General features: G+C 60.7%; 1 protein-coding gene across 5 annotated transcripts in view; it reads left to right on the top strand.

Moving 5' to 3' along the window:
- MAD1L1 (mitotic arrest deficient 1 like 1) overlaps window positions 1-16,311 on the top strand; it is a 271,713-nt gene that overhangs the window by 153,438 nt on the left and 101,964 nt on the right. For all 5 annotated transcript variants that reach the window (XM_010966461.3, XM_045504459.2, XM_045504490.2 and 2 more), the window contains 2 exons: window positions 2,512-2,652; window positions 11,433-11,489. In XM_010966461.3, the coding sequence (XP_010964763.2) occupies window positions 2,512-2,652; window positions 11,433-11,489 (198 nt within the window). The remainder of the gene's footprint in view (window positions 1-2,511; window positions 2,653-11,432; window positions 11,490-16,311) is intronic.

The raw sequence follows: 16,311 nt of genomic DNA, 5'->3' as shown, positions 1-16,311 counted from the left end.
GTGGACTCGGTCATTACAAAGTCATCAAGTCAAGCCAGCCCAGTTCTTGCTCTTCCACTACTAATGACAAAACGATTTCTTTAAAGGTAAAACCAACAAACTTTCAGTCTTACATCTTCCTCTCTGCTAGCCTGGAGATACAACAGAAGAGAGTCGTAGGGAGAGACGGCAATTTGAAGATTTACTGGCCAATAAAGGAGACAATTACAGCTTGTTTATGAGAGGAAGCCCCCTCCCCGGCCCCTGCGTGGCATCGTCACTCTGGTAATGATAACTCTGTAACCAGCTCGAAACCGTAAAAGTCAATGTGAAGATATAGGATTTCAATAAAATTATGACACTCGATAAACCTTCCTGTTGGAAACAGATTTTCCACGGATATGTGACCAGTTCCAGTTGGATTTGTAACTTTAATTTCTCACTTACTGAATTTCTTTGTCATCAAGTAATTATGAAGCCCGTGCTGGGGTGACAGCCTGGCTCGGAGCACAGGAGACCACTGAGCTCGGCGGGGAAGGGGAGCAGGGTGGGAGGGTCCGGGGACCCCCTGCAGCGTCGCCAGGCTCACCCGACAAGGAGGGGCCTGGGCAGCCTCGTAGCTCGGGGCGGACGAGCACTTGGGGCGGGTCTCCCCCCAGGCAGTCAGGCCTCGGCTCGCGGAAGCCCCGGCAGAGAGGACGTGGGTGGAGGGTCTGTGGCCCCGCCCCCCAGGTCAGTTCCAGTTCTCAGACTTGGCCTTGGAGCTGGTGCTGGTGCGGGCTGTCTCCACAGCTCGCCTGGCGCCCTGCCCTGTGGGGGGCGGGCGTGGGGGCTGCGAAGGGACGCCGGCCTGGGTGTGCCTTCTCCAGGAGCTGTCCCAGAGCACGTGTGACTCCCTGGAGGTCCGTGTGCCGGTGTGGGTGAGGTCGCTCTGCTGTCGTCGCGGGAGCCTCGCGGTTCACAGGTGGCGGCTGGACGCTTGCTCCTTGATGGCGTTGACCGTCACAGCCATCCTGTGAGATCGGCTGGTTACCCACCTCACTGATCACAGAGCGGAGGCTCAGGGGAACTCAGGCGCCGGCCTCCGGTTGCCAGCTGGTCCAGAGCAGAGCTGGACTTGGACCCGGCCCCATAGAAACCCGCCTCTCCTTCCTGGGCTGTGCTGTCTTTCTCCCTAGTGGGGCCCACTCACCCCAGCGCCGCCATCTCTGGGCCCCTGTTAAAAACGCAGACTCTCAGGCCCCACTCCAGCCTGCTGAGTCTGGAAAGACTTTTCACAAGACCCGGGGGTGCGAGAGCACGGAGGGCTTGCTCCCGCGTTCTCCAGGGGAACTCGATTTTCCCCGACGGTGCGACAGCTGGTGTGACAGCTGGGAGGAGGGGGCGCCGGCCCTCAGCTCCTGCCTCACCTGTTAGGGACCCAGTCTCCATGCATGCTCGGGGTCAGGGCCAGAGAATCCAGTCCTGTGGTTCCAGGCCTGCAGTCGGGGAGGGAGGAAGGCGGTGGGCGGCCCACGGGGAGATGGAGCCTCCTGTCCCCGTGCAGGCGCCCCTCCCACAGGCTGGCTGGAGGGCCTGGCTCCTGGACCAGAGACGCCTGAGCTCCGCGGCCCCACTCTTCTCCAGGAAGGCCTCTGCCTCTGTGAGCGTCTCAGGAGGAGCCGCCAGCCTCTCCTGAGCCCCCCTCATCCCGGCTCATGCTGTCAGCATCCCCATGTCTAGCAGGGCACCACGGAGCAGCCCTCCTGGACGGCTCTGAGAGTCCTGGCGCGGCGTGACCAGTGCCTCTCATGGAACCCGAGCCACGTCTTTCCTTGGCACCCTTTCTTCCCCAAGAAATGGAGGAGGGTTCTAGGTGTGGCTAGTGCATGGTGACGCGTGGGGTTGTGGCCTCCGGCTCCCCAGGGGCTCTGGGTGCACGAGGAGCCCACTGGGGCCAGAGCTGTTGCAGCGGGTGTCCTGGGACCTTTCGGAGAGCTCTGGGCAGGTGGAGGGAGCAGTCTGTGTCTCAGTCCCCTCGGACACCTGCTGCCTCCCTGCCTCACTCACCACGTCCCCTGCTCAGGACGCCTCTCTGAGTATTACTGGGTCAAAGGCCGTGTCAGAGGTCACGGGAGGAGGGGCACACAAACTCGCTTGCTGGTCGTGTTTCCCTCGGCCTGTTTGCTGGGACTCAGAAAGACACTGACCAGGGCACTGGCTGGGACGGGGCAGAGACCTTTTGCCCATCTAGGGACACAGCAGACTCAGGAGAGGGTGGCCAGTGCCCACCACTGGCCCGTGAGGCCCTAACCACTGCAGGACTCTGCAGACGCCGCAGCTCGAGGCTGGGTGCTCAGTGGGCCCAGGCTGAAAGTGGGCCCTGGCCGAGCTGGGCCTTCAGAGCAGCCAGGGCCCCGTCACGGCCTTGGGGTCTCTGTCGGGCCACACGAGGGGCCTCCACCTGACGGCCTGCCCCCTGAACTGGACCCCAAGCCCCAGGCTCCGCACCCCTCGCCCACCCAGGCCTGACCCCGGCGTCTGTGCCCACAGGAGCGGGACGGTATGCGCGCCATCCTGGGCTCCTACGACAGCGAGCTGACCCCAGCCGAGTACTCGCCCCAGCTGACCCGCCGCATGCGTGAGGCTGAGGACATGCTGCAGAAGGCGCACGCCCACAGCTCAGAGATGGAGGTGAGTGTGTCCGTCTGTCTGTCTGTCTCCAGTGTGCCGGTTGCCACACGCCCACCTCAGTCCTGACTGAGGGTAACTCCAGCTGCACGGAGCGAAGCTGCCTCGACAGCGCTGCTGTCACCCCACGGTTACTCCCTGTGGGACAGTGACGGGGACAGGTTTGCGGGGACGGCTCCCTCTGACAGCTCCCGCATCCCGGCAGTTTTTATGTCCAGAGACCCTCCTGTCTGGCACCGCACGTTCTCCAGCCGGTTCACTCGGAGGCCAACGGTTCTTGCGCCCCCAGTGCCACCCGTTCAAGGGCTTGTGTGTCATTGAGGAGGGGCGTCGGTGTCAGAACTCGGTGACCCTTGCCGGACCTGCTCAGCCGGCCACAGCCCCTCCACTCTCCAGCCTCCACCCCTGGTGTCCGGGTTTGGGCACCTGCTCCCATTGGGCTCCTTGTCTTCCTCTCTGTGAGTCCTGCCTGCAGGAGTCAGACTCGCCCCATTTGCCTGGGCCTGTCCTGGTTTTGGGAGAGAAAGCCCCTGACCCCTCCTCCTTCCTGGGGTCAGCAGGGCAGTGTGGTGGTCACTAAGCCTTCCCGTCCGGTTCCCGGATTATGGAAAAATTCAGGGCAGGAAGATGTCACCAGCTCCACCGGCTTCACTGCCACGACCCTCTGTTCCTCTCTGTCGTCACCGCTGCGGAAGCTCACACGTCCAGTCAGGTGCTGGGTGGCGGGCTCCAGGCAGGGGAATGGCCCCCCAACCCGAGGAGCTGCCTCCGTCCCGTCCTGTCCCTGTTTTCTCTGGACGGGGGTGCTGCTGGCCTCCTGCCCTCCCCCCATGCCGGGCTGACCGGGATCTGGACTAGGATAGGGGACCTGACACCCCTGACTTTGAGGCCAGGGGTTACCCTGGGGACCGGCCTCAGTGCTCTGACGAGGGCTCTGCTCCCCGCCCAGCAAGGCCCTTGGGGGTGGGCCCTCACCGCCACACGCCCTGTGCCGCAGGCCCTGTAGGGGAGGGGGCCCCCTGTGCCCCGGCCTGGGCCTGAGCTGTTGTCCACGGGGAGGACCAAGCTTGCACTGGCAGCAGTGGGGCATCCCCGGGCAGGCTGCCTGGTCACTGGCCCCTGGCCTTTCTGGAGCATCAGCAGGCAGGTGGGGAGGGGCTCGCTGCTTCCAGGTGCTGAGAATCACCCTCCTCTTCTGGGAAGTGGAGGTCCTGCTTGGGCTCCTTGTGACCTGGGGGGAGGGCCCGGGTCTGCTGTGTCCGGGCCTGCACGCCTCCTGGCGGCCACCACCAGGTGGCAGCAGACAAAGCTGGTGGGTCCTGCTTCCGCGCCCAGGCCTGGACCCTGGTGGGACAGGGGCTGTGCCGAGGGGCCCCAGACTGGAGGGGGCTTCTCCTCAGCCTTGGTCCTCTTTCCTGCCTGTCGCCAAAACCCCTTCTCATCTCCTTCTGACACTCCCTTAGAAGCTGTGCTGGGAGTCTGTGCCCTCCCCCCCCCCCCCCCCCCCCGTCATCCTCCAGCTGATCTGCTCCAGGCACCGCCTTGCATGCCCACCCCCCCGGGACCCCCCCCCACTCAACTGTGTGCTGGTTTGCCCAGAGCCGAGGGGGCTCAGTAAGGAGGAGCTGCCTCCATGGGAGCTAGAGAGCTGCCTGGAGCAGGGTGAGGGTGTGGGTCCCAGGTGGGCAGGGCTGGTGACGCCGCCGCTGAGTTCAGGTCCGTGCCTGCAGCAGGGGCCTGTGCCCTCGGGTTGGTTGTCGGGTTAGGACAGGGCGTGTGGGGCACTCAACGTTTCAGAGCCCGGCTCTCAACGCCTTTTTCTGACGTGAGTTACCCTCTTGCAGAGAGGTCAGACCCCTCACGGCCATCGTGCTGTCCAGTCGAGAAGGGGGTGGGCCTGGGTCTCCGGCAGCCAGAGCGCAGGCGGCCTGCAGTCCTGTCCAGGATCCCTGGGTTCCACCCACTCAGTCACATCACAGAAGTCACAGGTCCAGGGAGACATGCACGTGCAGAAGGCTTTCTTTCCTCTGTGGTTTATGGAGGGTGACACCTTTTTCAGTGGAAGTACGGTGTGGAAGGGGAGAAATTGGGAAGATGACTTAAACCTTCACCTCCTTCCTATGCGTTACAGCCAGAGGCCCCACCTCCCCATCCCTGGTGGGGAAGCCAAACTCTCTGGACGTGCCCCTCTGGGTCATCTGGGCCCGTGCCACAGTTAGCATCTGGGGCTCCTCCTGTGGCCTCTGAGGTGTCTCCCCAAGTGTCCTGAAAAGTGTGCAGCCCTCACCAGGATGGCCCGCCTCCCCTCAAGACCACGGCAGGTGCCCAGCAAGCCCCTGAGAGCGGCGTCATCGCTCTCCTGCAGCCCCCTGCCCTGGCTTCCCCAGGCGTGGACCCCTGAGGAAGGCCCACTGGTGGGTGGCCACTGACAGCTCCCCTGGACTTGGTCACCATCCAAGTTATGGTGAGAGTGAGTCAGGGAGAATGCAACCCCAACTTTAGGGTCTCAGCCCATTAGCAAAGAAAAGGAAGGGGTTCAACTGGGGGCAGGCCCGGGGGGAGTTCTTGGGTTCAAGAGAGAGCTGGGACAAACTCTAGGGTGCAGTGGGTGTGAGGGCAGTGGCCTGGTGGGCGCGCCCTGTCCCTGGGTGAGAGTGGGTGACACAGGCCTTCCTGGCCCGTGGGGACTACCCTGGCTGCTATGATGACCGCCATCGCTTAGACCAGGAGGACGGGGAGCACCGGAGCCAGAAGGACAGGCTTGGGTTGCAGGCGGGAGCCCAATGAGGTGGCAGCCGCAGGCTGTGGGGCAGGGCCTGCTCAGTTGGCAGTGGCCGGCCCTTCTCTCTGGAGACTCCAGGAGGGACTTGTCAGAGCCTCCTTTCAGGCAAAACACAAAACCCAGGATGCTGTCCTGACTGCCTTCGGTCCCAGTGATTTCCAGGGAGAGCTGGGGGTCCTGCACAGCTGCAGGTGGCATGGTGGGTGGGGGTGGCTGGGGGGAGTAAGGCGGTGAGTGATTCCTTCTCTCAGTGCATGTCTGCTGAGCACCTGCTCGGGGCAGCCTGGGGGTCCCGGGCCCAGACCTGCTTCCTGTCTCCAGCCAGACAGACCCTCCTTTGGGCACAGCTCAGTTACAGGGCACCCGGGTCTGCGAACCCGGCTCACCCTCTGAGGCCCTGAGCCTCTCGGTTGGCGCCTTCACACTAATCCCGTTAGTGGCGGTGATGGCCAGATGGCCGCCCTGTGCCCGGTGCTTCTGCCCCTGGCGCTGTGCTCGGGGCGTGGTGGCTGCTGCCTCGTTTTGCAAGTGAGGACGCGAGGCTGGTCTCCCTGACTTTACCGTGCATGGCCCACCGCTCGTGCGCTCTCCCCACGCGGGGGGGTCCCCTCCCAGCCCAGGCCCTAGGCCACCCGCCCCCCACCAGGCCTGGCCCCCTTGGCCGCTGCTGCTCAGCCCAGCCAGGCCTTCCTGCTTCCGGGGGACCATCAGGCAGGGGAGGACCCAGGCCCAGACCTGCAGGCAGCCTGTGGCTCGGGGAGCGAGAGCCCCTGTGCGGCCTGGTTCTGCAGCCCCAAGGAAGGGGGCAGGCTTAGAGGTGCCCCGCTTTGACCTCAGCTCCCGGGGCAGAGCGGCCCGCCGCTGGAGCCGGCTGCTGCAGGGCTGGACCCTGCAGGCTCTGGGGGGCCGTTTCCCTGTTGTTCTGTTAAACAGTAACATCTCGTGTATCGGAAGCTCGGAGAATTACCGGCACCTGGAGACTTTAGAAGCTGCTTCAAGCTGCCTGTCGGAAGTTTATTAGTTGAGCATCAGACATTGACGCACGGAAAGTTATGTAACTTTATGGAACTCGTTTGTAAGGGCTCCTTAGAGCCTCTCTGACGACTGAGATGCAAGCACCTTTTGGGGGCGTTTCGTTCTGTCTTAGGAGCCGTGCGGGGAAAACACCCCCACAGCCGAGCAGCCGGATGGCGTGGACAGAGCAGCTTCCCTCCCCGCCCGCCCGAGAGCGCACAGGGTGGGCGCCCCGGGATGGCGCGTGCTGTCGCCCCGGCCCCACCCCACCCCACCTCCACGGAGCTCTTCTGTCTGTCTGTTTGGTCTTCTTCCGTCCCCTCCCTTACTCCTTCCTGTTCTCTCTCTGTCCCGTCTCACCCTCTCTTCGCCTCTCCTCCTGGGCTGTCTCTCACCTCGTCCCTCCCCCCAGGCTCCCATCTCTTCTCACCTGGGGGTCAGCGGTCTTTGTCTGTGGAGTGAAGACAGTAAATGCTGCGGGCCGTGCGGTGTCCGTGCGTGAGGAGGGCCCGACCCAATGGCCTGAGCCCGCAGGCGCAGCTGGAGAGCAGCCGGCTGCGGTAGCGGGTGGCTGAGGCTCCGTGCCGATAAAACTTCGTTGACGAAACGGGGTAGGCTGGGCTTGGTGCGGGCTGTCGTTGTCGGCCCCCTGCTCCAGCCCCTCTGTCCTGGGACCTCAGGGCCCGGCCGGCGCCCTCCCGCGGGCTCCGCCGACCTGCCTGTCCGCCTGGTGGGACAGGAGCAGGGGCAGACGCGGGGACAGGCATGGGCGCGGGGCCTGGAGGCCCGTCCGCTTCCCCCAGAGCCCTTGCATGTCACCCACGTAGCTTAATCAGTCACTTCTGATGGAGAACATGTTTTGATTCCGGCAAAAACATTTCATTAAAACGAACCGGAAGTTTTGAGATTGGGAGAATCCCAGCAGCCCGTCTCTGGCGAGGTTTGGGCCACTTTGCATGGATTTTATTTATTCCACTTAATAAAGCGGCTGCAGGAGCTGGAGCATATGTCACGAATCCTCCTCTGCTGACGGAGCGATGATCACGCAGCTCACGCCACCTTGGTTCAACATATCGGCCTGATTTGTTTTTCCAATTTATTTAATTAAAACAGATGACGGTGCTGGTGGCTGCATGCAGGGCTGTGGGAAATCTCAGCTTCAGATTGAGAGTGCACCTCATGCTGACCGCCAGCCTGGGAAAGGGGGACACCACAGCAGCTCCATGGCCCCACACCTCCCGTGACTTCTCTGTGGGCTCACGGACCCTGTTTCTGTTGCCGGCTCCTGGCCCTGGGGGATTTGACTGCAGGAAGAACGTCAGGTTTTGAACCCTGGCTTGTTCACCAGATCCAGTCTTTGTTCTCACGAACGTGTGTGTTTAGCGCTCCCCTCGTGTAAAGAACTCGGGATGACTGTCCTGCAGACAGCTCAGAGGGAACCAACTGCAGTCCTGAGACAGTCACGTGGAGAAACAAGAGGAGGTGAATGGGGCAGTGACACCAGAGACCCGGGCTCTGGGAACCCTCTGCGTGAGTGCAGGCGGCCGGGTTCTCCGCGTCGCGTGAGGGTGCCGGCTCCCTGCCCAGGACGGGCGTCAGCGCAGGACTCCCAGCCGAACGGTGGTGACAGAGGTCTTGGTGGGAGGTGCTTCCAGCAAAAACAGTGGCTCCTCTTTGCTGGGCGGTTGTGTTGTGCCAAATCGTTACGCGCTTTTTGTGTAATTCTCACAACCACTCTGGAAGGTAGGAATCACGTTCCCGTCCAGGGACCGGTAACCGATGCTCTGGGGGATGGAAGCCTGCAGACAGCCTGCATTTCCCCAGCTCTACTGAGGCGCAAGTGACCAATCAGAGGGCGTGTATTTAAAGTGCACCATGTGACGCTCTGATAACACGCTTCTGTACGTGGTGAATTGATGGTCACAGTTCAGGTGATTTAAATAAGCAGCTGCGTCTCTCACGTATTGTTGTGTGTGGGGGAGACTCAAGACCTGCTCTCAGCACGCTTCCCGTACGTAACGCATTAACCCTTGACGGTCGCACCGCCGTACGTTAGCTCTGCGGGTCTTGGTCTCCTGTCGCTGGGGGTCTGTGCCCCTTGACCAGCCCCTCCAGCCCCGCCACCCTCCTCCCTCCCCTGTGGCCCCAGGCAGCCACCTGCTCAGTTCCTGCGAGTTCGACTGTCTCAGATTCCAGTGTAAGTGGGATCGTGCACGAGCTCTCTTCCTGTGTCCGGCCGCCTCACTCAGCGTCGCGTCCTCTGGGTTCCTCCATGTGGCACGAGTGACCGGATCTGCTTCGTTTTTTAGCTTGAATCATCTGTCTATACGTGCTGTATACATGCCACATCCTTGTTCATTCACCACCGCGAGACACCTGGGGTGTTTCCACGTCTTGGCTGTTGTGGACGTGGGGTGCAGGCATCTCCTCGAGATGTGATTTTATGTGTTTTGGATATACTCCCAGGAGTGGGATTGCTGAATCACACAGTAGTTCTATGTTGAATTTTCTGAGGAACCCCCACGCTGTTTCCCACGGTGGATGCACTGATGTTCGCTCCCCCCGGGCCATGCACAGCACACGCTCGCCACCACTGGCCACCTGTTGTCTCTCTGATGACACCATCCTAACAGACGTGGGGTGACGTACCATTGTGGTTTGGCTGGCTTGTCCCTGATGACTAGCGAGGTGGAGTGCCCCTTCATTTATCTGTCAACCATTATTACTCTTCTTTGGAAAAACCTCTGTGTAGAACCTTTCATCATCTTTTAACGAGCTGTTTGCTTTTTTGCTATTCAATTGTGTGAATTCCTTGTCTATATTGGATGTTAACCTTTTATTTGATATGTGGTTTGCAAATATTTTCTCCTGTTCATAGGTTGCCTTTCATTTTGTTTCCTTTGCTGTGCAGAAGCTTTTTAGTTTGTTTTTTCTGTTCCTATAAAAAATGCCATTGGAATTTCGATGGAGGCTGCACTGAATCGGAAGATTGGTTTGGAAAGTATGGAGAGTTTAACAATATTACTTCTAACCCACGAACACAGAGTGTCTCTCCACTTACTTATATCACCTTCAGTTTCTATCATCTGCGTCTTACAGCTTGGAGTGTACACAGATCTTTACCTCCTTGGTTAAATTTATTCCTAGGTGCTTTCTTGGTTTTTGTTGCTGTTGTAATTGGGGCTGTTCCATTTCTTTTTCAGATGCTCCATTGTTAGTGTATAGACATGCAGCTTATTTCTGTATGTTGATTTTGTGCCACTGTACCGAGTTTGTTCATTGGTTCTGTTTTCCGGTGGGATTTTAGGGTCAGGTCAGCGGCACAGAGACTCAGTTTTACTTCTTCCTTTCCTGCTCAGATGCCTTTTATTTCTTTTTCTTGCCTGATTGCACAGGCCAGGACTCCCAGTACTCTGCTGAATATGGGTGGTGAGAGAGGGTGTCCTTGCCTTGTTCCTGGTCTTAGAAGAAAAACTCCCAGCGTCTCACTGTTGAATATGGTATTAGCTGTGGGCTTGTCACATGTGGCCTTGGTATGCTGAAGTACATTCCTTTGGCACCTGATTAATTTTTGACATGAAAGGATGTTCATTTTTGTCAGGCATTTATTGAGGTGACCCTGTTATGCTTCTCCTTCAGTCTGTCACCGTGGTGTTTCATTTGACTGATTGGTGGATACTGAGCCACCCTTGCACCCACGGCTGAGTCCCACTTGATCATGGTGTATGATTTTTTTAATGTGTTGTTGAGCTCAGTTTGCTAGTATTTTGTTGAAGACTTTTGCATCGTGTTTATCAAGGATGTTGGCCTGTGGTGTGTTGCTTGTTTTTTCACTGTGGCATCCTGTCTGGCTTTGGTATCAGACGCCCCAGCACCTGCCCTGGCCAGGGTCCTGGGCTGACCTGCTGTCACTGTGGCCCTGACCTGGCCCCGGAGCCCCCCCAGCCACAGCCGTAGCTTCACTCGTCCACAGGTCCAAGTGCAGAACTGCAGGAGGGTGGCTCTGTCCTCTGGGCAGCCATGCCTGAGGCCGTCTGCGTGTCCGCATAAACACACCACAGCACGGCGATCTGTCCCCTTGCCCACAGCGCCTTGGTGGCTTCGGGTCTCTGTGTGCAGCTCAGCTGGGGTGGTTTGTGCAGACGGTTGTGTACGTGTGCAGTGGCACCTCAGGGGGAGTTACTGAGTCGGGGGTGCAGGTGTTAACTTGAGGGAAATTCCAGGTCGTCTTTGGAGTGGCTCACTGGTTTTTATTTCCTCCATGTTGATTACAGCCTTCCCAACCCTTTGCTTTGCCAGAATTCTTAGTTTCTGCCAATCAAATGGGTGCGAAGAGGTCGTCCATTGTGGGTCCCGATTTCCACCTAAGCGATGGGGCCTAGGCCTGGCGGGCACTGCCTGTCTTGCTCACTGGGATCTGGGGACTGGTGCCTGTTCTGTGGTGGCTTCCACAGAGATGTAATGGGCCAGCTGACTGCCCAGGTCGAGTGCGAGGCCCTGGGCCCCTGCCCGTCGCTGTGAGAGTGAGCCTGCGCTGGGGCAGGCACTGATCGATGCCCTGGTGCATGGCCATGACCAGGCCTGGCACCATCTGCAGCCCAGACGGTCAGGAACCTCCTGGGCGGGGAGGTCGGCTCTGCCTGGATCCCAGGGTCCTGGGGGCGCACCAGGGGCTTCCCTGGAGGTTGGTCCCCTCAGTTACTTCTTCCAGAACATGAGCTTGCCAAGCAGAGGATCACCACTGTCCTGTTCTCTCATCTGGAGGCCAAAACTCCATCCAGATGTCGCCCCTCCCCGCTGACTCCATGGTCACCTTCAAGTGGCAGGTTGGGTGGACTTGGCGAGCTGGGTGCTCCCGCTGCCCTCCCCCTAGCAGTGGGGATTCGGGGCATCCCCAGTGGCGGGGGATGGGCAGAGATGGGGGAGGGGTGGCCCCTTCGGCCCTGGAGGGCCAGCCCCTGACCCTGCTTTCTGTCTTGTCTTGAAGGCTCAGCTGTCACAGGCCCTGGAGGAACTGGGAGCCCAGAAACAGAGAGCCGACATGGTAAGTCCTGAGACGCGCCTGCTGGTGGCCTTCGTGGCCCAAGGAAGCCCAGGGCTTGGTGCCTGAGAGCTGGGCTCCAGGCCAGAGCTCTTGTCTCCATCGGGGCCTGCCAGATGGGTGGGGGAGGAGGGACTGCAGGGGACCCCAAGGGACACCCACGCAGTGAGGCCAGGACGTGCCCGTCTGCCCCAGAAGCGAGGGCCCCTTGGAGCTGGCGCCGTGGCCCGGCCCCGCCCCGGGCGCCCTCTGGGGAAGAGGGAGGGCGGACCCTGCCCAGCTCGCCCGCCTTCCCAGGGGCGCCGGAGGGGCATGGGCTGCGGGGCTGTGTGCATCCGGCCTGGGCGTTTTTTATTTTTGGCCATAGAGCTGCTGTTCCTTGTGTGACGCCCCCAGGAGCTTTGAGATCCTGGCGCCCTGCCCACCCTCTAGGCCAGTTAAAATCTGGGGGGCCATGTGGGGGTGTTACTTCATTTCTCCCAGGGCGAGTCTGATGTCAGCCTGGGTGCAGAGCCGCCTGGAGGCCTGGCTCCCGCCCCACGGCGCAGAAGCCCCGCCCCCCGCCCCCCCCCCCGCCCCCCCCGACTGGGAGACCTTAGGGCACCGTTCTCCACGGGGGCTTGAATGAGATGTGCCTTGTCCCAGGGGCCCGGACCTGCAGAGACCACAGGATGGCGGGGCCTGGCCCTCACCTGCGCTGACTGTTGGCCACGGGTGACAGATGCTGGCGGCCCTCGTGCACACAGCAGGGCCCCGTGGGCTCCTCGTGCCGGTCCTTTCAGGCTCACTTGGGATCTGGCCTGTAGCTGTCTTCTCAGATAGGTTTTAATCTCCACCCTTGATTGTCCAATCTTCTGCTTATTTTGTGTTGTTTATTTCATTTCTCTCTTCTTCTCCCCAGTTAAGGGGAAAATGGAAAGTGGCAGTGCCCGGGGCCAGGAGTGCTGGCCATGCTCGCGCGGGGGGCCTGTGAGCCTCTGTTCTCCCTCCACACGCTGCCGAGGTCCTGGGGGTCTCCGCAGCCCGCGAGGAGATCAGGGCTCAGTGGGGTGGTGCGCGGCACGGGGCCCAGAGGCAGGCAGATCTGTGTTCAGATCCTTGGGGGGTGGATCACCCAGGAAGTGTATGTGTTTGGTTGGGGGAGGTTTCTGCTCTGATATGAACCCGAGTTGGTGGAGAAGGATGAGGTTGAAAATGGGGACAGTGGCCGGGGCTCCTAGTGAGACAGGGGAGCCAGAGTCAACCCACCCCTTTGCTGACAGCCTGGGTGCCGCTGGGTGTCTCTGGGATCGAGAGCAGTCTGCATCCCAGGCCCTCAGTCTGGGACGACTGGGAGGGAGCCCGGGTTCTGCACCATTTCTCCCAGCCAGCAGCCCCGCCGTCTGCTGTTTGCTGGCCCAAGGTGAGTTCACTGTGTAGGAAAGGAGAGAGGGGAAAAAAGAAAAATTTAAACATCTTTAGCTAATTGCAGATGACCGGACAAAGATAGTTTGACTTTCTGTTATTAATTAGCAAACCCGTGCCAATTAGGATGCATGAGCACAACTCATGCTTTTCTCTTTAAGTACGATTAATATCACGAGGAAAGTCGTCCCGGCTGTGGTCGGTCATTAACACACCCCTCATTAGTAGAGCCGGCCGTGCCTGGGGGAAGGAGGTTTTAACTTTAACTGTAGAAACGCTCTAGTACTTTGTAACCCCAGGGAGTGAGGACTAAGGATTTTCTCTCTGGCTCTGGGAGCTGCCAGTCCCAGCTCCGACCCCCACAGTGCCCCTGCTCCCTTCCGCTGCAGCCCCCCAGGGCCTTGGGGGCGAGAGGAAGGGCTGGCCCGGCTGCCCGCGCGCGATCGCGGCTACGCTCTGAGCCGCCCGGTGCCTGGCGCTTTATGGGTGGGTCACCACCTGACGGCGCTGCAGCAGGCGGCCTTGTCTGTGCAGAGGGACCCCGTTCTCTTGCGACCTGTCTCGTCCGGGAGTGCAGTCCTCCCTCTTGGCCTCTCCTGGCCCCGGGCTTTCCTTCCAAAAGCACCCGCCAAACTCGCTCTGGCTCCAGAAACTCGCGCTCAGAGCACAGGGGTGCTGTGAGAGCATTTGTGGGGCCTGCGAGGGGCTGTGTCCAACGGCGGGCTTGCTGACGCTGCGTCATTGTCACCGCCTGAGTCACCGGGGGTAGTGTGAGCCTCCATTGTTGGGCGCTGGAACCCAGTCACCTGTACTGCCCGCCACCAGGGAGCCGCCTTATCACAGTCTGCCAGCGGGGCCGGCTGCCTTCCGGGAGATTATTCAGAGCATCTCCTGGTTCTGTGACTGGTGGTGACTCATTTCACGTTCTGGGTCTGCCCCGCCATGACTGGGGACCTTTGTCCTTGGTGGGAGCGCCAGTGAGGCTCGTGGGAGGAGGTGACCGCTGGGACCGTGAGGCCTGGGCCTCCCCCACCCCAGCCCCGGGTGCCCTGCTTGGAGCGTCGGCGTCTGCTCTTCCCTCCCAGACGCGGGACCTTCTCCTGAGCACAGAGAGAAGCGCTGTGTGTTCACAGTATGGGAAGACCCAGCCACCTGGGGTAGTGCTGGCCGAGCCAGAGCTGCTGTTTCTGCCCGGGCCCCGCTCTGCCCTCGCCCTGGAGGCCGCACCTTACGGTGAGGCTCCTCCCGGGGAGGAAGTGAGCCTGCCCACTGGACTAGGCAGCTTTCAGCGCATCTCGTATTTGGGGCAAATCTGCTGGATTCAGTGGGTGTCTAGCAAGCAGCCGCTCTGGGGTCGGAGCCTGACTTCCCACAGCGTTTGGTCGGCCGGGCTCCCTACCAACCAGCCACGTGGGCGTCTCACTTCCTCCCCGTCAGGGCCCAGTGAGGCTGCCCGCCGTCGGCGATGCCCTTTGCACGGACGCCTCCTCCACACCTTGCGTCCCAGCACCTCTTCTTCCTTCACCCTTCCACATCAGTCCTCATGCTGTTCCGCCTCCTGGAACGTCTTAAGACTCACAGAGCCTCGTTCTCCCTCAGAATCGAGCTCGGTGTTTCTTCCAGCTCTGCCTGTTGCTGTCCCTTTGTGGTGGACACATTGCCTTCTCCTTCCATGGTGGTTCCTGTGACTATCAGTGTCACCCTGGCTGTTGTCCTTGTCACAGGCATGGTTTTGCCCGTGAAATTGCAGCCACTGCTGGCTGAGTGCTCGCTGTGTGTGGCACACACTCAGTGCTGCATACAGACCACCTTGCTGCAGTCCTTCCTCCAGCTGGGAGGGTCCGTGTGGTACCCCCATCCCAGTGAGCTGGCAGGTAACAGGCTGGGTCCAGACCCGGGACAGGGCCGCAGGCACCACGTGCCTCCTCACACCTGTTCACCTGTGGGGCTGGGCCTCCAGCCTGGCCAGGCCGGGCACGGGGAGGTCTGTTAGTGCGCGGAGCGGCTGGGTGTGGACACGGGGGGCGATGCCCACCCTGGGCCCTGCCCGCCTGGGCGGCCGGCCTCTGGGCTGGCTCTGTCTGCAGCGCACTCCCAAGAAGATGCTGGTGATTCCATTTGTTGCCTTGCGAGGACCCACCTGCCTTTTGGAGACACAGCCTGACAGCCAGCCTGGGTGGGGGTGACCTGGAGAGGGATTCACCCCACACGGACGCGCCCCCGCATGCGCATGTGTGTGGACGAGCGCCACTCGCGGCCTCGGTCACCCGAGCTTCCGCGTGGGTCCCTGGCTGACACGATGCAGCCTTTGTATCGCTTTCTGTGCATTTTCTTCTATGATCTCACATGTCCTCCCAGGTAAGGTTCGGAGTCACCCTGCCGGCTTCCGCGGGGACGTCCCCTGTCCACGTGTCCTTCCCGCTCAGGACGTCGCGCTCTGTGTTTCACATCCTCTCTTATGTCCTTCACTTGAGTCTGGTCATTTTCTTGGCAAGTCTGGCGTGTTTCTTGTTAGGTGTGCCCCAGGCACCCCGTCCCTCCTGTCAGCAGCAGGCTGCTTTCTCACCAGCGGCTGTTCCCCCCCAACCGGGCCCCAGCCTGGGGGCCGCTGCCGGGGCCGCCGTTCTGCTGATGTCTCCGCGACAGCCGGACCTTGTTGCCCGAGTCGTGGTGCCTCTTGGGGTAACACGTCTGTTTTCTCTGACTGCTTTCGAGACGGCCTCTCTCTCACGGGTTTTGAGCAGTTGGTTATGACGTGCCCACCCCTGGAGCCTCTGACCCAGGACCTGCTGGTGACGGGACCTGCTCCCCGGCCTCGCGTTCCCTGTGTGTCTGTGTTTCCGCACCTTTGCCCGGTGGTGCGCTGTGCGCTGCTCCTCCTCCACCTGGGCCCCACGTCCTCCCCGCGGGTGGACGGGGCTGCAGTGGGGCAGGAGGGGTGGGGCCATGAAGATGCACGCACACACCTGCACACACGCGCACGCACGTCTCGGTGCCTCGCCAGCGGGAGGAGGGGAGAGCGTTTGCTCTTCTGGGAGAGCGCACGGCCTCCTGCTCCTGCCAGAGGGAAGCGGTGGAGGCGATCGGGACCCACACTGACCCTGGAGGAGTTCACGGTAACAGGACACGCCCGTGCTTTCCCCAGCAATACCTTGTACAGAGCTGGCTTGAATGAGACTCATCTTCAGTGGTGAGCAGTGAAGACACATCACACAATTTTGCAAAGCCAAAGATTTTGTAGAAAAACAAATAACAGGAAAAAATTTCACAGGAAAAGAATGACATTGAGCAGATAAACGTTCCTAAATGTTTTGCTGAGAAATGAGACTTAGGTGTCAGGTAGAAGCCGTGAAGGTGGGGCAAGGCGCCCAGCGAGGGGTGGGGAGGCCGAGGAGCAGGTGAGCCAGCCACGGCCTCAGGG

The sequence above is a fragment of the Camelus bactrianus genome, chromosome 18, assembly GCF_048773025.1.
Source record: "Camelus bactrianus isolate YW-2024 breed Bactrian camel chromosome 18, ASM4877302v1, whole genome shotgun sequence".
NCBI lineage: Eukaryota > Metazoa > Chordata > Mammalia > Artiodactyla > Camelidae > Camelus > Camelus bactrianus.
Note: the sequence above shows the minus strand (reverse complement) of the source record. Positions and strands in the feature narration are given on the sequence as shown.